A 25,023-nucleotide genomic window follows, 5' to 3' on the forward strand; every position below is an offset into this window, starting at 1 on the left:
GTGAAATTTCATTCGACTCCCACGTGGCTCGAGCCTTTAGTTATTTCAAAATTAATCAATAAGAATTTACATATACAGCTATGGTAAGTATGAATCGTTCATTGAAAATAATCAAATCCGTGATAAAATTAATAGAAAAAAAATTATATGGAATTAGGAAAATTGAACCAATTTTGACAAAGGAGACAAAGGTGGTCATAAATGCGATATAGCCCATTTGGGAATCATGAATTTCAAGCACACATACTTTGAATAAATTACATTTATTTATTTAAGAATACTTGGGAAAGGCGGCATAGCCGATGGACTAAAGGAGTTTGTTAATACAAAAAAGTAATAATACAAATATAAAATAAGATAAAAAAAGAAAGGATTAAAAAAAGAAGAAAAGAATATAGATACTGAATGAAGTAGGAAGAGGTTTGTAAAAAGGAAGAACTATAAAAATCCACTAATTTTAAAGAAATCATTAAGATTATTTTTAAAAAGGTTAAGGTTATTAGAAATTCATTTGATAGAATATTTCAAATTTTAAACACTCTATTTGAAATTAAGGATTCTCTACTTATTTTGAAGTAAATATATTTTTGAAGCAAATATGAGAGTATGACCTCTCAGACGAGTATTTTTGCTAAACGTAAGGGGGTTAATCATAAGACAATAATTATAATGGATACTTATAATTTTATAGATTTCAATCATATCACCTCTCATTCTCCTCGTCTTCAAAACTGGAAATATTTATTCTTTTCAATCTATGAAGCATATGAAAGTGATTTAAGTCTGGAAGGTATTTTTGTAATTCTTCGTTGGACCTTTTCTAATCATACAACGTCTAGTTTGATCTACATAGTATACGTAGGTTTTATAAATTTTGGCCCAAAGCTTGGCACTGAATCAATTAAAAACCATTAAATAACATACAGACAAGAATATCAATTTTAATGATAGAATTTATATGAGTTGCCCATCGTTTAAACCATCGTCTGTGGCAGGACCAAAAAGCTTAATATCGTCAGCAAATAGAATGTTGATTATTATGTGTAAATTGAAACTCTTTGTATTCAAGAAACCAGGGTTGCCAAAAAGGACATTACACATGTATATGTAAAAGCATAACACAAAGATATTACATTTTCAATATTTGGCTTAAGTTCAAAGTCTGCAAATCGAGTACATACGCATTACAGCACTGACCTAAATATACATTGTATGTAGATTTAATGCGATCTTTACACATTTCAGTGAGTTATCTCAACTTTTGAAACGGTATTTGACGTAAATTTTATTTGATACTAATTTCATAGAAAATTTATCCAAAGTTAAAATGATAAACTTTACAAAATCGAAGGCTGTAATAATATAAATATATACATATATATATATATATATATATATATATATATATATATATATATATATATATATATATATATATATATATATATATATATATATATAATATCCCATACTCTTTCCTATATAGGAAACGAATAAATGCTTTTTACACATTCGAAATCAGTAGAGTAATTTTCTTCATGCGGATTCCACACAATCGCATTATATTCTAACTTTTTTCTCACAAGTTAGTTGAAAAGCAAGTGAGAAGACAAAGGGTTGGAAAATAACCTAGCAGATCTCAAGACAAATCCAAGTCAACGAAAGGAAACGTCAGCGACTGTCTTGATGTGGTTGTGAAAGTTGAGTTCAGGATCAAAAGTGATACCTAAATTGACCATAGATACCACACGCTTCAACAAGACGGATCCAATGGAATATCCGTGACAATACAGCGAATGTGCACGTCCATAGCTCATTTATTTATATTAAGCTTAAGGCCTAAACTAAAACTGAACTCCAAGACAGCGTTAATATCAGCTTGAAGTAGAAAGGCTTGCTTCTCATCCTTGACAGCAAAAAATAATTTAACGTCGTCAGCAAACAAGAGACATGATGCATTACAAAAATCTCTAGGGAGGTTATTAATAAGAATTTTAAATAGTAATGGGCCTAAAGTGGACCCCTGAGTAACTCCAGATCATTAAAAAATGAAGGAGATTCATAAAGACCATATCTAACAAATTGCTTCCTATCACTAATTTAAAAAGCAAAGAGTTTAAGAAGACGCGTTGAAAATCCCACTTCAGCTAACCTGATCAGAAGAGCGTCATTATTGACTTGATCGAAGGCTTTACGAAAGTCAAAGTAGGCTACATCAACTTGCTGACCAACGCCAACTTTAGACATGATCAAATGTGTGAAGCAGGCGAGATTAGTGGTAGTGGAACGACATGGTGTAAAACCATGTTGCTCATCACACTTTTAAACAATCTTTTAAATTGCGTAAGAATCAAATGGTGAAGGATGATGTCAAAAATTTTGGGAATAATTAATATATATTTATGTATGTAGATAAATAAAAAAAAATGTATTTAAGTAGATCTATTTATGTATATTATTTCTCTGTTCATATCGACTCTGTGTGTTCCTCTGCCTCACGAATGCTTGGGTTTGTCTTTCGTAATTCTCGACACTACCATAATCCCGCTGTTTTGAGATTGCTGTACAATGCTCTAGTTAGGAGTATCTTGGAATACGCCTCTATAATCTGGAATCCTTACACTAAGTCTCTATCGGTGAAGCTTGAACTTGTCCAAAGATGATTTCTCAGACAGCTTTATAAGGAGCAATATGGGATGTACCCATACTTATTTCCTTCAAAATTCGTCATGGGTATGATCGGTCGTCATGGGTATCTTGACCACAGGAGGAGTGTTGCCCTCATCAAGTTCTTGTTTTCCATATTTAGAGGCTGTATCTCCTGTCCGTCTATCTTGGCTGAGTTGGGCCTTCATGCTCCAGAGAGTGTGATATGGACCCGCCATCGTCCCCTTTTTCACACTCCTTTGGCTAGAACTGTGGCATTTAGTTATTCTCCCATTCCTCGCGGCCTCCGTTTCTTAAATTCACTGGATGGTGCCATTGACATTTGTCACGTCTCTCTTCATTCTCTGCACCACTTCCTAAGTTATCGATGTCGCGACCATTTAGAAAGGTTGAGTTAGTGTTTTTAATTATGATTTCATGTTTTATTTAGTTATCCTTTCCTTATTTAATTTGTATATTTGTATATATAATTTGTTTATTTAACTTGTATTTTTTCCTATTGTACTTATTAATATTTTTAGCACACTCGTCGCTTTGGAGCAATCTGTTAGACGAGTGTGCTTGATTAATTGATTTTATAAAATGAAATATATTTTTTTCAGGTCAAAGGAAAATTTATCGTCCAGTGCTATTACCACGTAAGACCAAATATTAGATCATCGATAACGACATTAGGAACAGTTCATTTCGATTCCGTCCTTGGATATCCGATGCTAAGCCGATCGCAATTCCGAGACACATATTGGATACAACTATCCTACTTAGCCGAGACGCTAAATTTTAATCGAATTCGACGAATCGCCAACCCTGTTTGAGCAGTTTCACACAGTAGGGGGTGAAATTGTCGTCGCAGTGGCGGTAGAAAGAACTTGTCTATCTTATGCGATGGTACAAAAAGAGCTTCAGTTTCAAACCGACCCCCGGCAGTAACGGACGCACTTACGCAGTGCGTAACAGGCGTAACATACGCCGACGAGCGTATCGACGTAATTACTCCATTAGTCCTAATTGCGAATCAACAGGACGGGGGTGTCTCCCATTACTAATGAAAATATGCAACACGTTCAATATACATACATATGTATATCCAACTAAAATTCTAATATAAAACAAGCGACGTGGCCCAACCCCGGATATTATTTCAAAATTTCTGTAATAAAAAGTCGTTTTTTAAAAGCTCTCAAAGCTAAAGCGAGTCGTATTCGGGCGAGAAGATTCTGAAATGTACGCTTAATATATTGGTTTTTAATTCACATTGTTGAATATATTTTGCTAGTTTCGATTTACGCGATGTTTTCAATGAAATGTTTTTTTTTAACACAAAAATAGGATGATAAAAATCCTGTAAATTTAATACATTAAAGCCGTGTCAATTGAATATTTAATTCGTATTAATTAAATTAGAATTGAAGTGTGTTTTTTATGTGAATTATAACTTATCATTTTTTAATAAATCTAAAGTGAAAAAGATACTGAAATTCATAGAATATTATAGTTCTTTATAATTTCCACTATTTAATTTTCTACGCTGCGATTTATACAATATTTATTAAATTTTTAAAAATATTTATTAACTTTTCCAACACGAAAATAATACTAAAAATTGTACAAATTGAATATATTATATGTATTTAAAATAGTTTAATTTAAATTACAAATAAAGTGCGTATATTTTTTTAAATCGGAAAAGCAGACACTGGAATATAATCCTGATGAAATATTCAACGCTTACATAGTATCAAATTTATATTACATAATTAATGTTATTCAAGATGCTTTGATTTACACGATATTTATCTAACTTAAAATTCATTTTTAAAATTTATTTATAAATAAAATGTTCAGTAAATAAATGTTTTCAGTAAATGTTATTTTCAACATACATACATACATATGTATGTATGATATATGAAAAATGCATCAAAAAAAAATTCGTGATTTTTTTCATCAGATTCGACTGTGTAATTTAAAAATCCTTCGATGAACTGAATTATTTTTCACACGTATACAATTTGACGCATCGTTCATGCTTTTTTTTTTAATTCAATTGAAAGGATGTCCATTCTAGTCGAAGCAACCTTCATCATGAACATTAAAAAAAAAACATAAAAGCATGATTATTATATAAATTTAAAAACCGTGTAAAAAAAGTGAGTTCATATGTACAATGGGAAAAAAGTGCAAGCCGCGAGTGATCCCGGAACAAGATGGCCGAATTATTGGCACGATTTGCATGTGCCAGCTGACTATGGTGCTGAGTGGAGTTGCACTAGTCTATTTGTCTGTAGCAGTTTATGCACCGAGTCATAAAACATTCCATTCTGGGATCGATCCGGATCCGGTCATGTGCGAGGTTGGTAAATAAGACTATAATTTTTTAATTCAACCTGTTTGTCTTTTCGTGCAGTCCATGTGGAAAATAAAGCTCCAGGATACAATATTAGAATACGTTGGTTTTTTTAACGTATCTACCGTGTAAATCGAGGGGCGGGTGTTGATCTCAATTTGAGTAAGAAATCTCCAGACTGATCAGAGTAAATATGCGCATTTGACTCCCGTTTCGGTGCATTGGCATAGCATAAAATGATTCAAAACTATCGATCGGTTGTTTTTGTAAACGCTTCATACTTTTGGAACGTTGAACTGTACCTACATATGTACATATGTATATATATTAGTTTGGTAAAAACAATGATGACGACGTGAAAAACTTATATGCAATTTGACGAAGTGCACCTGTAAGGATTCGCACACTGAAATTTTTGCTTAAACGAGACTGGCTTATCTATCGGATCTCAAAACATGCGACCTGGGTATATTGTATGAGCAATAAGCCGGAGGAAAAAAAGCATAATTTTGGACTTTCATCGATAGATACGTCGTATCAAGGAAATGTTAGATTTCATAAAATATTTCGCCGATTTTGAACAATGTCCTGTGCCTCCAACCAATTTTATTGACAACAATTTCAATTTAATTGGGTCGATTATGATAAGTTTTGACTTTGGGAATTTGAGTCGTCGTTTTACTAGAAACTTCCATATAAAGCACGCTTCGCTAACAACGCCCATTTGTATGGTAAAAACGCTCTTTTTTTTGGGAAAAGTATTATTTTTTTCATGTTTCCTTCATTATTTTTAAAATAAAAGATGTTGAGAGCTTTCTTGGGCATATCACTTTAAATTTTAACACATTTACAAAATTTATGAATTTTACGAAATATAAATATCAAACAAGATTTTTTTTTTAATTTGATAAAGAAATTTTCGAAGATGCTTAATTGTAGTTTCAATTTATTTTTCCAGATAATGTATTGCTGGAAATAATTTTATTATGTCTAGTGAAAAAATTTCAAGCTCACATACATATTTTAAATTACATATAATATGTATGTTCATATATTTATGTACATAGATACGAAGTATCTTTTACATATATTCCAAGATGACAAGTTGAGAACCATTATCTGACTTAATCACACATACAATCCTAAATATACATACATATGTACATACGTACAGTGTATTAGGGAGTCCATTAACGGTAAACCGGATATCAGCTAATTACTATTTTTATCAGTTAATCCGCAAAACATATTCGTTGCGTTTTATCACATTCCTCTCCAAGACAAAAAATACACAATAATGAAAATAATAGTAAATATCAGTTTCAGTTTCAGATTCCAATGTTATTGCATCTACGACTGAAATATGTTATCAATAAAAGAAACATTTCAATTAGAAATAAATCCGCCAGCTTGGTAAAGGAACCAACCCAAAAGAAAAAAATATAAAGAAATTTGGAGAAAGCAAATGACTTTTTTTGATGAAAGAAATAAAACTGAAAAAATAGTGTGAATACATTATGTTTTCCTTAGTGCTATTTTTTTAAGCGACGAATAAAAAAAATAATATTTTTTTAGTCCTTTATAAAATATAAATTAATAAAGAATTCATTACCACGCATACCTTTTTTTTGGGCAATACATTTTAGTATATAATAAATATGTTGATTAGCATTTGGTTAAATATATTTAGTACAAAAAAAAATATTTTTGAGATTAAAAATCCGGTAATTTACCGAGAAACTGGTAATTCTTAAAAAAAAGTATCAGATTACCTATAAAAGGAAATTATGGTAAATTGGACTCCCTAGTATGTATTTGTAAATTGTAAAAACAATCGCGTATATTTATTAAAAAAATAATATATACATAAAAGACAACATTCCAGAAATACCTCGACGGAATGTGATGTTTTTTTGACAAATACATCTAATGTTTACATAAAACAATTCCTAGAATGTGACCTGAAGAGCACTCACAAAATTTCCCAAAAAAAAGCTCTTAAAAACAAATATATTTTCACATACATACTGATAGATTAGATTAAATATAAAAAAAAACGGAATTGGAAGTTTGGAGCCCGAGATCAAAAGGCCAAGCCATATCATAAAAAAACGGCCAAGCAATGCCGGGCTGTTTGCTTGGGTGACCGGAAAAATGCACTCGAGATAGTTGCACTCTCGAGACATCCAAACTTTCAAAGATGCTCAAGGAGAACTAACACAATATAATTCCACAAAAAAGTGTCAAAGGGTATTTGTATGTTATCCGAGGGTGCTAAGATATTTTTTTTTGTGCAATTCTATTGTATAAGTTCTGTTTGAGCGCATTTGAAAATTATGATTTCTCGAAACTGCGCTACTATTCAGTGCAATTTAATGCATCTTTCCGGGAACCGTTTGCTTGTCTGCTATGCAATTCTACAGTTTTAGATATATAACTTCCAAATTAGGTACACCATTTCACGGTACTGAAGAGTATTTATAAGGAGTTTCAAAAGTCCTTTGACGTTTGTGATATAAATCATACAGAACGAGCACAAATCAATACGACACCGATGGGAAATGTTAATAGTGCCCGCTCACAATCGGAAATGCAATTAGTGATATACTCCTTTGTCCCTAGTCGGGGTTACAGAAAGGTCGAAGCTCCACATTGAATTTGCACCCGTTGCTGTAATGGTGTGGTTGGATTTTTCTTTGGTAACCGTCCAAAACGAGAATGAGGAGATTGTCGCGACGTCTCGGCGTCTAGACGACGACGCCATCGTATCATGGGAAAAGCGTCGCGACGCCCACACACAGCATCTCTCAAAGAATCGATTGATCTTCTCGTTGCAGACCGTCAACACAGCGATGCCTAGTAATTGCACTTGGGCCTCGTGCGGAGAATGGTGCCTGACGAAGACTTCCGGGTTCTGTCCTCAGATTTGGGTCGTCTCCAGGAGAAATGGATCGCTGCTGCAACTGGAGGGGTGCAGACGCGCACGCTATGTCGAGTGCAAATTCGTAAGATGATTTTTTTAAACATACAGAGTAAGTCTTTAAAAAAAAATGAGAAATCCATCAATAGAAAAATATCTAGCCAGCAGCATAGCTCGGTCGTTAAGCTTCTGCCTAGCACCGAGAGGCGCCGGTTTCGATCCCATGAGCTGACCTCGACTGAAAAGAGTATATCTGTAGTGCTGCTGGTCATACTTGGATAATTGTGACTCCAGGTTGATCGTTTCCAATCAGAGTTTGCCAATTTTTCTGATTTTATTTTGAAATGATTAAAATTCGCTAAAAAACCATCCTACCTACTATGTCACCACTATTTGAATATGATTAATGTACATACAATTCATTGATTTCTCGTAATTCAACGACTTGTGTAATAAAAATGCTGTATTGTTTGTAATTGGTTTACCTGTAAGGCCTTCCTGGTATATATGTATGTAAAAAATAAATAATAAAATAAAAAAAATAATCTTAGAGACGCAAACTTATTTTCCAACTTATTTGAGTACGTGAAAGGCATCGATAAATACTACTACTAAGTATTGCATTGTGCTGTGAACAAACCCATTCTTGTTGGCATATGAGTTGATCTCTGAGAAATCGTTACGGTAGATGAATACATACATATACTTTTTAATATAATTTGAATGATTAAAAAATCAGCTAATAGAATCTGCCCGCTTTATCATACTAAGGATTATAGTTGGTTTATACTAAATACATATGTATATGTCTTCATTTTAGTGTTAACTAGTTGTTTTACCCGGCTTCGCTCAGTATTTGTAATATAAACAGCTTACACATGGCGAATCTAATAGTAAATATTCATTTGTTTTTTTCTTTATTTTTTTTTTAATCCAAAAAAATATAATATTCAACCAACAAACCTTACATATGTACATACATACAAAGTCTCTTTCGAAATTATATATTAGATAATACGAAATTTGGTTAAAATATTTTAGTTTATAATTAGTCGGAAGGCAGTTAAGTTCGAAATTTCGTAGAAAACACAAATTTTTCATAAACATACATTTAAAAATTGAATTTTTGTAAGTCATACTATTTTTAAAAACAATCTATGTATATATATTTGTACACTCGCCTATACAGATCGCTCCAAAGCGATTAGTGTTCTAATACAGATAAAATACAAAAACACAAACAATACAAGCATTTTATACAATGCAAATTCATATAAACATCATCCACAGTGACATCTATCGAGACATTTTTGGCGCATTTTATTATAAAAATGAGATTTGCAAGGAGATGCCAATATACAGGAACCGTTTCAATGAAAATCAGAAAAATTTGCAAATCGATAGAAAGCAATCGAACTGGAGTCACAATCCAAAGTCTGACCAACAGCTATTATTAGTGGGAATCGAACCGTGACCACTCTGCTCGAAAGCATAATATGCTAACCACTAGTCCACGCTGCTGGATAACTAATTTATATATGAATACATAAAACTTTCCAAATTGTAATCTAAATACGGAAAAATCCAAGTTTTCCATTAAGTTATTTTGCACAGTATGCAAGCACTGTCGGTACTGTTTTATAAGAAACTTTTTATTTACATATACATATGTATGTATACTTCAGATTGAAGATCTTATTTTTAATGTATACTATATACATACATATGTATATATCTCCTAGCCAGAAATATATCTCAGTGATAGCGTTAATCCTAACCACCGAGAGGTTCCCGGGTTCAAGCTCTGGGTTTACCTCGTCTGAAAATAATTTATTCTGCATTTAGACTTAGATATTTGTCTATTTGTGAATCGATCATTTTTTAAAGTCAGAACTCGACAATTTATTTGATTTCATTGTTGAAACAGTTCCTCATCAGAATTGGCAAAACCATCCTACCTATGTACTATTTGAATATGATTCCAAATGTATAATCTATAAATCTATATATAATATGTACAAGTTTAATACCATAGGTGTCAGTCACTCAAGGGGTAAGACACGTAGTGGCATCATGGTAAAATATAAATAAAAAAATAAGCAAATCATGTATACTAAAAAACTACTCATTTTTACTCATTGAAATTCTAAAAAAAAAAAAAAAGAAAATACAGCATCACTCTCGTGCACGTTTAATTTTTCGTATTGCACCATCTTGGTGCGCATTTTAAAATATAACAAGACCTAATAAAACTAACCATTAATCAATTTTAAATTGCAGGGTGCAACACTTGCAGAAATGATTCACTTCGGTGCAATACTTCCGATAGACTATCGTAAGGTAAACATTAAAAATATTCAACACACACACACACACTTATAAGAAAGAAAAGCAAAAAAATCGTCACTACAGTACCAAAACAAGCGCTACGAGTAAGAAAAACATAAATCACAGAGGGACTCTTAATAAAGTGACCACCCGTAGCTCTTTTATATTGAACCGTGAGACAAAGAGTAAGCAAACGTTCTAAATGATCAAAATGTATATACTGCCAGCACGTTTGCACTATACAATATATGATATAATTAAGGGCGATATTACTGCTCGAACCAATTTATCCAAGATAATTAAATACACGCCGAGTTAATCAAATTTTTATTTACGATCCATCTCGAAGGAAAATGTTATAATAGTATGTAGCGTGAAACTTTCTTCTAAGAGTGATTCATGGCGTACGATATATAATATAAAGTGTAAGGGGAAAATCCGAGATTATGTATCTGGTTCACGAAACTGCGCACATGCACGTTCTGACTATAAACAAGTAAGAGCTTTCGTTTCAATTTACAACAATGGAAACCATTTTGAAAACATGATTCGACTATATTATACTGCTAATGGAAAATTTTCATTGTTTCGCAATGAGTGGTATAAAATAAAACGTGTTTGTGAAAAACGCGTGCACTCCCATTGGTCAATTACGTAACTATGTACTCACTGTCCACGTACTTCTTATTACCTACAGTAAAAGCTTACTTAAAGCCCCACCCAAGGTTTTAAGTAGGCTTTATCTGAAAAATGACCTTTTGGTCTCATTCGCTTCTTGTAACTGAGTGAAACTTTGATCAAATCCAACATTGACTGAGTCAATTTCAAGACAAAACCACGTAGCGACAAAAGAGCGCGGCGACAAAAGCGCGCTAGAAATATGTAAAAAATTAAAATATCAATAGTAATGATGCGTTTTCAAATTTAAGTCATATAATTTTATTCGTTTATTATTTTTAAATGAGTTTAAATGATTATTGTCGATTTTTGACGGTCCCTTTTCCTTGTGCGAATATCGCGTGGTTTCGACGCTGCATTCTTACGTTGGCGCGGTTATGTCGGCGCGGTTTTTTACCGCGTGCTTGAGTCGGGGTACCATCTCATAATATTCAAACCCAGACCGTATATGGACTTTGGAAAGGCTTGGAGCCTGGGACCGAAGGACTCCTATACTCCTATAATTATTATTTTGAACAAAAATACCAATAATTTTATTTTACTACCGCCATCTATGTTTAAAACTAAAAACTGGATAAACGTCACCCACTTTTCAGAAATTCAAATTTCAAACGCGTCTTACACGATATTTTTGCACCATCGTAATGGCATTTACTTATATTGATGACCAAAATGAACAATATGGCAAAGATGATATATGATCTATGAAAACGATCGAATAAGAGGCAATTTTTTTCCTGAATTGTAATCGTAAGTGAAACGTAAAGGAGGTATGTAATAAAAAATAATATCGCTTGTCCGCATTGATGGACGATATAATATTCCGATAAACAACCTTGACTTGGACAACCTTAACTTGTATATTTTAGAAAGGGATTTGGTCCCTTAGAAGATTTTGTCTCGCAGCTTCAACACCCGGTTTCCCCAACTAGCTAAATTTTAATTTGTTTGTTTTTCTACTATGCAAATATATATGTACAGTTGACGGAAATTGAAATAATATGTCATGCCAACAAAGATAAAACCTAAGACGGTTTTTGGAACAGATCAGAGTCTTCTGAAGAGTTTTCCCTACAACTTTCATCAAACCGAGCAACGCCGGGCAATTCCGTTAGAGTTGGATAAAACCGTTAAGAAATCAGAACAGCATTTTTTAAGTTATATTCATTACATTAACATATTTGTAAGTACATAAATATATATTAAATTGTTAATCAACTATTCTAGGAAACGAATTAAACATTAGAAAATTCCAAAAGATACGTGGATACTAAAATTTCATTTTATTCAAATTTTACGAATGAACTAGATTAGATATATCAACTTTTTAATAAAATTATGTATATCCAGCAGCATAGTTTGGTTTGGTTAATGATAACCACTAAGAAGTTGAAAATAATTTAATCCGAGTATTATCTGTTAAAAAAATTTAAAAAATAATAATTAGTTGGCATATTATACAAAAATTTTCCCCTCCTACCGATGATACGTCAAAGGAAACCACCACACGAATAATTCACTCTATCAAAGTATTCCCTTCTAGTATTATAGTGCTGCTGGTCAGTCGTAGATATTTGTGACTCCAAGTTAATCGTTTCCAATCAGAGTTTGCCAGTTTATCTGATTTCATTGTTGAAACGGTTCCTCATCAATTGGCAAAAACTATGTCACCACTATTTGAATTTGAATTCAAAATTTATATATGTACAATAACAATATCATAGATGTCACTCAGGGGTCCATCGGCTACACCACCATTTCCAAAGTATAAATAAATAAATAAAAATATAGCAATGATCCAATTCAATCATATTATATATACAAATATGCCAATTTTCAATGGTTCTATTATTGAGCATTTCTCCAGTATCTACAATATATTTAAACAGATCATATCTTTGCCTCAATATCCAGCTCAAGCAGGTCAACAATTGACATGGGAACTTTTGGAGCCGAGCCATACATATCAATGTGTACGTACCGACATTATAATAATAGTAGTAAACATCAATCACTCGTTCGCAATCGTCGATAATTTCGAATTTGACCCAATTTTTCCGTTCTCGATACAAACCCAACAACCCTTACTATGTAAATACTGTAAATTCACAGAGCAGCCATCCTCACAGTGCCCACAAAAGCAACACATTCAATCGTGACCCAATATAGGTCAGATGAGGGCTATCAGTCGCGTATGTCAAAAACGAGCCGTCATACAGACGCCGAGTTGCGATCGATCGTCGAATAATAAAAAAACCGCTCACGCACAACACCCGACAAACGAGTCGTTAATTGTACACATTAATTTACACATTTTGTTTTCAGATGAACTCGGAACCGATGACCAAGTGGAACTGCAACAAGGACGAGTGCATTGACCTGGACGGCGTGTACAACTGCAGTATTGGACAGTGCACCAACTATTCAGATGTATGGAACTGCAGTCCTAAGGGTAGCGATAAGAATTTGACCGAAAAAGAGTTTCAAAAATTGAGCGGATTGTTCGAGTGTCACAGTAAGCACAAAAGTAAGTTAAAGCAACATGTATATTAAGGTCATGAAATCGAACTTATGTACATACGCTAACACTACAATGGCGAAAACACACTGAGTGGTACGGGACATCACGTCTGTGCTCAGCACTGCGACCGTTTCACAATGGGGGTTCACAAAAATGAATTGGGGTGAAGTTACACGTGCAGAGTTTTGCATATGTTTGGGAGCTCGGACGTTTATGCATATTCATATGAAACCGAGATCAGAGTTTTAAGTTTCTCCTATATTTTTTCAAATATAGGAGTCACTGTTATCGATCACTGTCAAGCAAGGATAAACACGAAGATAAAATATCACCAGGGGGTGATTTTTGAGACTGTGGACCATGTATATGGGCTAAGGGTGCTGCGTTTTTCCGCATGTACCTGAAAAAATACGCACCACGTACCACTCAGTGTGTTTTTGCCGTAAGTCAAGTAGATGGGCCAGTGAGCCATATACTTGTTTCAAACTTCATCAATTAAGTGTCGGGAAGTGAAGAGAGAAACTAGCTCATGTTACGAATGAGTGCGCAGAACCGGCTCGTACCGTGTGCGAAGTGCGCGATGCACACAGGCACCGTAAATGAAAAGACGTCAAAATTGTGTTGAAACGCATTTTCTCTCTCGTTTGTTACTGCTTATTATTCGATATTCGAATATATTCGTCCTTTATTGGATACTTGAAAAATTAAATATTTTTAATTTTATTCGATTATTATTTGTTATAATTTAATTGGATCATTTTCTGGAAACAATGACCCAATTTGCGAAGACATAATGAACAAAACAAAAAGTATGTTCAAAGATTTTGACCAATTTAAAAAAAGACGTTGATTATATTATATGATTCTTAATTAACTATTAATTAAGCCTAAATCGATCGCAACTGAAAGGGTATTTTCTACACCGGGATCAATCAACAACAAAACTGCGAACAAATCTGAAATTTAAAACTTTTAATGCAGTTTTATTTTTTAAATTTCAAATAAATATTGTTATTATGCTCGTTTTTTTTCTTTTGGCTATTTTTTTCAACATCTACAAATGTATATAATGTTTCGAAGATATACGAATACACGAATATTTCATAATTTTAATATTCGTATAATTCATATGACGAATATTTAGAGTCCCTAGTCGTTGGTCCTCTTTTTCCTTATATTGTAGGATCTAGACATAGAGTAAAATGACAATTGTTGGGCGGTTTACAACGTTGCTTATTTATTATTTTACATATACAAGATGACGACTTAACCATTCTTCAATTCACGTATGCCAACCTTATCTTTCATACACTATTATGCCTTAATTGAGACACATCGCGCTCGGAAAAGCGCAAGCCGCAGACCCAGACACGCAAGGCACTCACAGACGATCACGAACCTTCAAGGCACAGACCAACAAGGAATATCAAAGCGATTAAAAAAAATAAAACATATATTTCACTAAAATTGATTAGAAAAACAATTCAATTCAGGACGCGCCAGCATTGGCTACGAGATGTCTAGACTGGAAATGAAACGAAACACTTTAACATACAGCGACGACACCAATCGGTTGATTTGTAAAGTTCAGAAACTTTCGCTTGGCTTCTAACGTTTCGATGCGCTTTTGGTCTTCATGTGTCACGGAGAGGGGTAATGGTTTAGGAGTTTACATTTACAACTTAAAACGTTAAAACGTCTATCGTGGCCTTCGATAATGTAGTATTGTGTTTGTACACTGGCGTTAATATTGACACTCACACCGCACACGTGGAAGACACCTTGTTGTCGCTTTTGCTATGCAACGCCAACGAATATGGTACAAATTCGCACATACTATGGAAACTATCTCAACTGAACAACAGGTTGAAGTTTCATAACCAAAATTCTAGCTATATTGCTGCTACTTGTCAAATACTACTTACTTATAAATTGAGACAAAAACTTCAAAAACTCAAAGTGACAACGAATATATTCCTTCTGAATAAAATCACCATTTGAGTGCTCAGCATAAAAGTCTCCTTTTATTTTTAGGGACCCATTGTACCGAAGTCAAATTGAAGAAGAGCCTAGATTGTGAACGAATCTGTCCCACTATCATTACCAACGGCTTCAACGTGTTCATTCAACGTGGAGATGGAATTCTGGCAGCTGACTGTTCGAGGGCTTTGGCTTCAGACCCTTCAGTTCCAGGACCAGAACCTGCGCCCTTCTGGGTACCTTCAGACGGACACCTAATGGCAGCATGTTACACCTTCGACCACAACAAAACGGCGGAAACCATAGTGTAAGCCTAAAAGCGTAGACTAGTGGTTAGCATATTATTCTTTCGAGCAGATTGGTCACGGTTCGATATCCACTATTAGCTACAAGCCAGACCTTGGTTTGTGACTCAAGGTCGATTGTTTCCCACCAGAGTTTGCCAATTATTCTGATTTTCATTGAAGCGATTCCTGTAAATTGGCATCTCCAATCAATCTCTCAAGATATTCAGGGTCTTGAGGTTCGCCAATTTGTATAATACAATGCTGCAAAAATTTCTCCATACACAGGTGTCACTGTGAATGATGTTTGTATGAATTTACATTGCATAAATGCTTGTATTCATTGTATTAATTGTATTGTATCAGTATTAGTACACTCGTCAATTTTTAGTTATCTTTAAAGGCGAGTGTAAATGTAGATTGAAATGAAATAAAATAAGTGACACAGTACATATTGTAAATTAGCCATAAGTGTTCGACAAATTTGCCTAGTCATTATGAATATAAATTTATAAATGAATTCTCGACATAAAGTTATAAAACTTGTGGCCACGATAAATGATTCTCCGTATTTTCAACTTTTAAATGTCAAATTGAATCAAACTTTCAATAAATTCAATCTAACTCTGAAATAATGACAGTACTAAGTCATATGTACGCTAGTTTAGAACTTTTGTTCCAGTTCCATATGAAGTTTTCCATCAATAGTTAAATTGATAATTATATTGAAAGACGAAGTTAAACATATGTACATACATAAGATATGGGTGTTTCAAAGAAAAATACCAGATCAAAAAGTTTCTAATAAAATACATCCAAGTAATCTACTGATAGGCTGAAATAAAAATAGCAAAACGGAGGGTGGAAAAAATGAACCGGTACTTAATTATTGATCGCTTTGCAACTTGTTGACACAAGCAACAAGTTGTTTCGAATTTCAAAGCAGATATATAATATTTTACGCGAAGGCCGTTGAACCACTTGCCCTACCCAAGCCCAACTACCTGCAGTGCATTCACATTTAGAAGAAAAATAAAACAATAATGCATTTCACATGTCTCAGAGCTACGGATTGCGTCAACGGCACCGCAGTACCACCGCATCTATACTCGAATCCGATTATGAACTTTTCCAAGTTTCGCCAACTGTGGGAGACCGCAATGGAGGCGAACTTAGAGGACCAATCACGGTATGCTACATATCCATACTTCTATATAATACTGTACTGCTTGATTTGAGTTTAATTTTCGGTGGTTGTAGATCCAACAGAATCCCAGGAGAAGGTGTCTACCTGCCCCCTTCGAATGCCCTAGCCTTTCACGGCAATTTCAGCAAGCTTCTGATTAACACCAAAGCCTGTGTCAACACTCTTCGCGGAGAGTGCCGCCAGTTTTTGGAAGACTATGGATTCGATGGAAGGAACTTTTCCACCAGAAGTCGCTTCCCGTGCTATTACAATAAGGTACGTTTGGGTTTTGTTTAAAATTCACAACCTAGATTGGCACCAGATAAACGCATTTTCTTGGGTACCTACATACATAAGTATGTACCTAATAACACTGTTCGACATGAAAAATGGTTCAGAGACGAGATATAACTTTTCTTATAGATATATATCCAGTAAACACGAATCTGGTAACAAAAAATGTTGATTGGCTCGAGATTCGGAGATATACGTATGTGTTTTTTAAATCGCGCGTTTTTTCTATATCTTTGTGCTGTTCGGTCGATGTCTCCAAATCTGTCAATTTCCTGTTCAAAATGAATTTTGGAATCTATAGTCGGGTATTTTATCATCCATTTGTAGTATTTTTCAGCTTTCAAATCTCTCTAAGTAGTCGTCCAGTTCAAATCAAAAGTCAAAAGTACGTATTTTCATTGTTAATACTATTTTATATTGAGTTTTTTCTATATAAACATTTTTATTGGGATAGTGTTCTGACTACTTTACTATTTTTTGTTTTCGTTTAAAAAGGTTAATTGGAAGTGTGCTGAACTTTAAATCGGTAAAATTGCGAGCAAAAAGCTCGTACTAGTATTTACTCGTATTTACACGAATCTGAATTGAATTAATAGAGATAATATATTAAATTATCTTTATATGAAAATTAAATAAAGTTCCACTTAGAAAAATCATATTTTGACTATTCTTGTGGATTGATAACAAAAATTCGTTTATTTTATCGAGGTAAGCCAGTTATCAATAGAATTTTTGTTATTAATCAACAAGAATAGTCGAAATATGATTTTTCTAAGTGCAATTTTATTTAATTCTCATATAAAGATACATATATCTCCGAATCTCGAGCCAATCAACATTTTTTATTACCAGATTCGTGTTCATTGGGCACACATCTTTTGAGATTCAATGCGAGACTATTTGAATGAGATGAATGATTGGAATTTTTATTGATTTTTCTTTGTTATTTTCTTTCTATTTTTTTTATAAGACTGGTTTGACGCTTTGGGGAAACCTGTCAGGTCGCACTGGTCATTTTATTGTTATTATTATTTTAAAATAATAAATTCAATAAATAAATATATAATAAGTCATATCTCGTCTCTGAACCAAAAAAAAAAATCGTCATTTGTCGAACAGTGTAATCGAGCGTTGGTTTCGTTTAGTTTTTATCCAATCCAATCGGATTATAATTTCAATAATTTCATTCGCACCACTATCCAATATCCATAAAGGGAATGCGTGGGTGACAAGTATGACAAGGGATATAGTGGAGAGTGAAGAGATTAAAATAGCAATGGGCGAGTCACGTAGCTAGAAGAATAGACTGAACGGAAAAAAGGTGGACAAAATAACTGCTCGAATCATACCAGAGAGAATGTATAAGGATTAAAAGAAGAATACAAATGAAATTGTTGGTTGAAATCAGAATGAAGTGTGGTGAGATGTACGAGAGCTGCTCAAAACAGAGATGCTCAGAAATTCGATGGTTACGATAGGGAAAACCTATTGGGTAAGGGATTGCTAAGCTCTACTACCTTATGATAGTCAACTGATTTATACGATCTGGTTAACAATTGGAATTTATCACTAGTGTCTTAGTGAACGCATTCATGCACTTGACACACCAGGTAATTGACGAGGGGAAATAGGACAGTATCTAGTCAAATGCACGCTTAGCCTTAAGGCGAAAACTCACTGAGTGGTACGTGGTACGTATTTTATTTTTTAGATACTGTTAAACATGCGAAAAAAAACGCAGCACCCCTAGCTTATATACATGGTACGCAGTCCCAACAATCACCACTTGCAGTGTTTTCGGTGATATTTCATCCCTGCTTGACAGTGATCGATAACGGTGAATCCCATATTTGAAAAAATGTAGGAGAAATATATGCACTCTGCACGTGCAACTACACCCGAATTCGGTTTAGGGAACACCCACTGTCACAGCCTGGAGCCAAAGACGTGACGTTCCGTACTATTCAGTGTGTTTTCGCCCAGATACATATATACATATGTAGATATTTTTATTTCAAAATGCTCAAAAGTTGACATCGTAGTGGTTCGGAAATTATATTTACATTTGCTAGTTTTATATATTGTACAATGTTAGCACTAGAATACTTTTGGAATTAAATGAGTGCCAACATTTCATTACCTCATATATACATATGTACATACATACATATGTTTTATTTGAAATTTTCAGTTCCAAGAACACTATTTGTGTTTGACTTAATTCACAAAATGTTATCACATCTTTAAATTCGATATGTTCAGAATCTTTGGAAAAGCAGAATAAACGTATTACAGGCCACCAGTATTTTGTTTAAATATGTATAGTTAAGAGGGCTGGACAGCAGCGCCTTGTCCATACAAACGTACTATACTTCTCCCTTCCTCAATTATGGCACTAGAGAAATTATTTTTTAATATGCTATGGATATCCACCATTAGGGTGCATCTATCGTTTTATTTTTTTGATTAATTATGTTTTATAGGAGCTAGGAGCCGCCAAACATCTATAAAATCGCCTCTTTTTACACCCACGAAACGAGTCCAGCGTGCTTATTTAACGGTCGATTTAAAAAAAAATTCGCCGATAGATGCACAGAAAGTATCTTTCTCATACCGATGATGAAATTTTTTTAAAAATTGGTCCAGTTTTGGAGGAGAAAATAGGAGAATACGAAACCTCGATTTTGTCAATTTAAAATACGTTTTATCTGGTCGAAGTGCAACTGTCACATTCACTCAATATATATATTGATATACATATATTGTCGCATTCACTCAATATATATATTGATATATATATTGTCGCATTCACTCAATATATATATCGAAGAAAGGAACAGTAACAAAATTAAGGTTTCGGGTGTACAGCCCTCTTAAACGCAAAACATTATATTTTATGTTCTGCGAGATGTTTTTCGAATCGAAGAAAACTGAACTTATACCAAAAATGTAACGGCCTCACATATGTACATATCTACGTTTGTTGCATACTTTTTAAATCAAACAAACAAATAAGCAGAAAAATATAATCAGCTGCAAAATTTACAACACAAAGGTCGGTCAATACTACGTACCTAGTATACATACATATATAGATATACACACATACACACATTATGTATTATCGACCGCTACTGCAAATGCAGTCAAAGTCCTTCAAGCTCAATTAAATAAATGATCAAATTAATCATGGGTTTGAGCAGTTTGCGTGATGCGTATCCATAGTGGTCAAGTCAATGGTAGAAGGGTGCGGGGGGCTGGCGCACTTTTCCCCGAATAATTCTGCAGCAGGTTGTTCGCCTACCACGACGCTACGGTCTGGTCTATCCATTACGAGTCGCGTAAATTAATAAATGGCGCGGCTTTGAGACCGTCTAGAACCGTGTTTACCTTTCCCGCCATTTCATTACGTTTAATAAGGTTTGCCGATGGCAAACGTGGCTGTCGGCGAATCTAGCGTGTTGTGTGCCCGCCCTTCCTCCCCCACTCCCCATTTCCCTTCCCAAGAACACGATACTTTCGAAGCAAACAAATTAGGGGGTGGGTGGCGTTTTTAAAACGTTAAACATACGTCATCATAACTACATAAAATAAAAATAAAAAGGCAATGAGTCTCAACCGGGGTAAAAAAAAACCATGCACACTATGCCGAGATAAGAACAACTTGACATTTGCATGTATGAATGGAGTTTTACATTTTTTTTATTTCATCTGATTTAAAAACTTCACGTTTTTCTTTTCAATTCAAGATTAAATTTTCAGTAAGAAACGAAAATAGTAAAAATTTCCCATAAAAAAAGCATTTAACTAAATCAAATTTTATCTGTCTGAACCAAATCGTTAAAAGGTTTCCTCCACGTTTCAAATTAAAATGCTTTGTGGGAATGATTTTTCCAATAAAAAGTTTTTTGAAGGGCCGATTTCTACTATAATGGTAAGAACACACTCAAAAGTACGGCACAGCACGTCTATGTGGACTCCAGCTGGGATAAGCGTGTCTTAATGTCATTACTAAAGCCCGGACCCAGAGCGTGCCGCGTATTGTTCAAATGTTGTAAATGCATTGTTAAAGGTTTGCCGAAAAAGGATTTACAACAATGGAACAATGAGCGGCCCCTTGGCTATCCTACCTCTAGTCATTATAAATTCTTACGATCTTATTATTTCGACAAGTTTCTCCTACATTTCTTCAAATACGGGAATCGCCGTTTATCGATAACTGTCAAGCCTATTTATGTCGATACAAGGATAAAATATCACCAAAATGGTAATATTTTGAGATTTTGAGACACAGCGTAGCTAACTGATTAAGCAATTGTTTACCAGTAGAGAGCTCGTGAGTTCAAATCCCGGTCGGAATTTATTCAATTTTACGAGTATATCTATCGCTGCTGGCAAGATCTGGAGGTTATAAAACCTAGATCACTCGTCTCCTACCAAAGTTCGCCAATTTATCTAACTTAATCATTGTGACTGTCCCAATAAAATCGGCATCCCCCCTTTCGCTAATTTATCTAGTTTGAATTTGTTGATACATTTGCTTGCGGTTTGTTATTAATACATGTAATACCTACATTGTATAAAGTGCTCTGTCGAAACAATTTCAGAACGACTCGAAAATAGTAGTGGCGAGATTCGACCTCGAAGAAACATGGAGGGAGCTGATGGTAGCCGCTCTAGTCCCAGCAATACTGTTCGCCATTTCTCTTACCACCCTGTGCATCATCACGCGTTCCGTCAAGGTATGTAATGTAGCATACGTACAGTTAAATTCAGTCTCTTGGGAGCTCTCGAGTACACATTTGGGTCTGTTTTTCAGGTGGGGGACGACGCCAAGTTGCGCTGCTTGATGTGTTGCTCAGCGGGACGATCACGCGAAACCCAGGAGATTGGCACACCCACATAGCACTACTATGGCAGGTAGGTTAAACCGTATTCACGCGATACTATAAATATTTACTACATATTGTACAATATATTGTGGGGACTCGATCGGGGTTTGAATAGAGCTGGCGACTTTAGTTTTTAATAAATTGGCAGACACATATACAAAGAATCGTACGGCACGGTATAGACTCCAGCTGTGAATGGGCGTGTCTTAAGCCATTGTTAATTCATAAGTTAAATATGGTAATCACCTAACTAACTAAGACTAACGATCACCGTCAAACCTATGACAATATATCAACAAAAATACTCTAGGGGGGTGAGTTTTGACCTGGTATAGTTCAGGCTTGCTAGCGTTTTTTTTACATTTTTATTATTTTTATTCAATCAATCAATGTACACTCGTCATTACTAAAGGGCGGATAGGAAGCGTGCTTTTTCCAGGAATCAGGGCGTTTTGGGTCTATTTATAAAGCTAGAGTGCAAAAAAAAGGTTCTTCATAAAATTGGACAAAGCAAAGCGAACAATTAACAATGAACGGCACGCTTCCGGTCCAATCTCTAGTTATTGTAGATCGCAGATCGAGTGTATTATAGACATTAAGAAATTATATATATATATATATATATATATATATATATATATATATATATATATATATATTTAATACATAATCATTACATAATTCGAAACCATACATGACATCTTATACAATACGATCAAAAAACATCGAATACAATACGATAATAAACATTTTTATACAACAATGTAGCGAATTTATACAATAAACATCTATGGAGAGAAACCCGGTGAGTCCTGAGATATGAAAATAACTCAGGATTTTGTTATCGTTATCGGTGAACAGACGGTCTGTGAAAGAGATGGCTGCATACGTAATGGCATAGTAAACGAGATCTTGGTGAACAGACGGGGTGAGAAAGAGATGGCCATATACGTAATGCTTGGAGCGCATCCTCGGTTTACGAAAAATCTGTGAACGAGTTGTCGTGTCACCATGTAATATATCTACCACTTGAAAGCTTATAAGTATGTATGTAGAAAGACAAAGTAGAAATAAAATGCTTTTTGACGTTTTGATGAGCAATAGTAAATATAAACAAAACCCAAGACGTTTCGCTTTCAGACTTGATTGCCCTCCCCCTATACGAGTATAGAATTTCATCTTTTCAGCTTTGTTCGCATAAAAGCTAAGAAAAACGTGCACGTAAAAATATACACATACATATTTGTGAGTATACATAAGAAACACAGTCATTTGCTATCATAAATGTACATTAATTTTAAACACATCCTTCGAATAAAATACAGTACAATGATACCATAGTAAAATAAAAAAAAATGTTAAGAATATTTTTGAATCAATGAGTGTTAATTACACTGAGCAACAAAAAAAAATACCAGAGCGGAGACTAGCCAATCTTTACTAAGTTTGACCCACTGAATTCGAATATGATATTGATTTTTGTTGGTGGGTGATCGTTTACGAGATATGAGCGTTTAAAAAAATCCGCGATTTTTACAGTTTTTTAGCTTTCGCGGTCTTTAACTCAAAATTTAGGATTGTTACGCTCAAAGTGAGTATTGGAATCAATAGTCAGATATTTTTCCTATTAATTGTTATATTTCATTGCTTTAAAATACTTATAATTAATTGTCTATCGAATTTTAAAAGTCAAAAATATATTTTTTTTACGGATTTTTTCTCCCGAAAAAAAAAATCCGTAAAAAAAAATATATTTTTGACTTTTAAAATTCACTAGACAATTAATTATAAGTATTTTAAGGCAATGAAATATAAAAATTAATAGGAAAAATATCTGACTATTGATTCCAATACTCACTTTGAGCGTAACAATCCTAAATTTTGAGTTAAAGACCGCAAAAGCTAAAAAACTAAAAATCGCGGATTTTTTTAAACGCTCATATCTCGTAAACGATCACCCACCAACAAAAATCAATATCATATTCAAATTCAGTGGGTCAAACTTAGTAAAGATTGGCTAGTCTTCGCTCTGGTAACTCAAAAACGTGATTTTTTGTTGCTCAGTGTTATTAAAACACGCTATTTCTAATTCAATATGACAAGTATGAATATATATGTTATGTTTTTATTTATTTTAGGCTCCCAACGGAAGAACCACTGAGTGAGGTGGAGATCGAGACTTGAGGAGTCTGTTTTTTGACAAAAAATGTATCTTCATTTAAAAAAAAAAAAACATTTATGTGAAACGCTACAGTTGCTGGCCAAAATACACTTGTTAGCCACATTGATATTAAAAAGTAAAAAAAAAACCTTGTTAACCATTTCAGTGTCAGTTCAAGTGGCCAACAACTATACAATGGTCATAAACTGTAACGTTTCCTTTACAAAAAGACACAGTATTTTCAAATGCATACTCATTTTTAAAGATTTTAATTGTACATATACATATGTACATATATAATGGAAAATTTTTGAAGAAATAAAAAAAATGTCTCATTAAAAAATTCCAATACATAATATGTTGTAGAAAATATACTTGCATTTAAAATCACTGTGGCATTTTGAAATGACCTACATACATATATTAACGTTATTGAATGTTTAAAAGCAGGCCATATATGAATGTATAATTGATATTTTATTTAAATCACCGACAAAAAACTAAAACAACTACAGTTTATTTATAGTTTAAAATAAAGCCTAAATAATATCCAATTTTAATTGTTAAATAAATCTAATATACATAGAACACTGTTTATATGCATATTTACTATTACAATTACAACGAATACAACATATTGTATATTCATTTATTAATTTATAGTTTTGGACCATTGTGGCATTACAGGAAGAACCTAATGCGCCACCATGGCCTACATTTGAAAAAGAGAAGAAAAATATAAGTATATGTATATATATATTAGTT

The 25,023-nt window shown here is 33.8% G+C and overlaps 2 protein-coding genes across 2 annotated transcripts in view; one reads left to right on the plus strand and one right to left on the minus strand.

The window, feature by feature from the left end:
- The window catches only part of LOC143917103 (cilia- and flagella-associated protein 298), a 102,802-nt gene that overhangs the window by 71,933 nt on the left and 5,846 nt on the right, over window positions 1-25,023 (minus strand). The gene's annotated exons all lie outside the window — the stretch shown is intronic.
- On the plus strand, window positions 4,619-24,979 carry Teh4 (tipE homolog 4 phospholipid transfer protein). Its single transcript, XM_077438492.1, has 10 exons — window positions 4,619-5,020; window positions 7,852-8,019; window positions 10,215-10,274; window positions 13,266-13,467; window positions 15,496-15,748; window positions 16,789-16,914; window positions 16,986-17,187; window positions 21,813-21,947; window positions 22,025-22,125; window positions 24,236-24,979. Exons 1-9 carry the CDS (start codon window positions 4,835-4,837, stop codon window positions 22,109-22,111), a joined length of 1,419 nt encoding a protein of 472 aa, XP_077294618.1. The 5' UTR covers window positions 4,619-4,834; the 3' UTR covers window positions 22,112-22,125; window positions 24,236-24,979.

The sequence above is a fragment of the Arctopsyche grandis genome, chromosome 9 (assembly GCF_051622035.1).
Source record: "Arctopsyche grandis isolate Sample6627 chromosome 9, ASM5162203v2, whole genome shotgun sequence".
NCBI classification, from domain to species: Eukaryota; Metazoa; Arthropoda; class Insecta; order Trichoptera; family Hydropsychidae; genus Arctopsyche; species Arctopsyche grandis.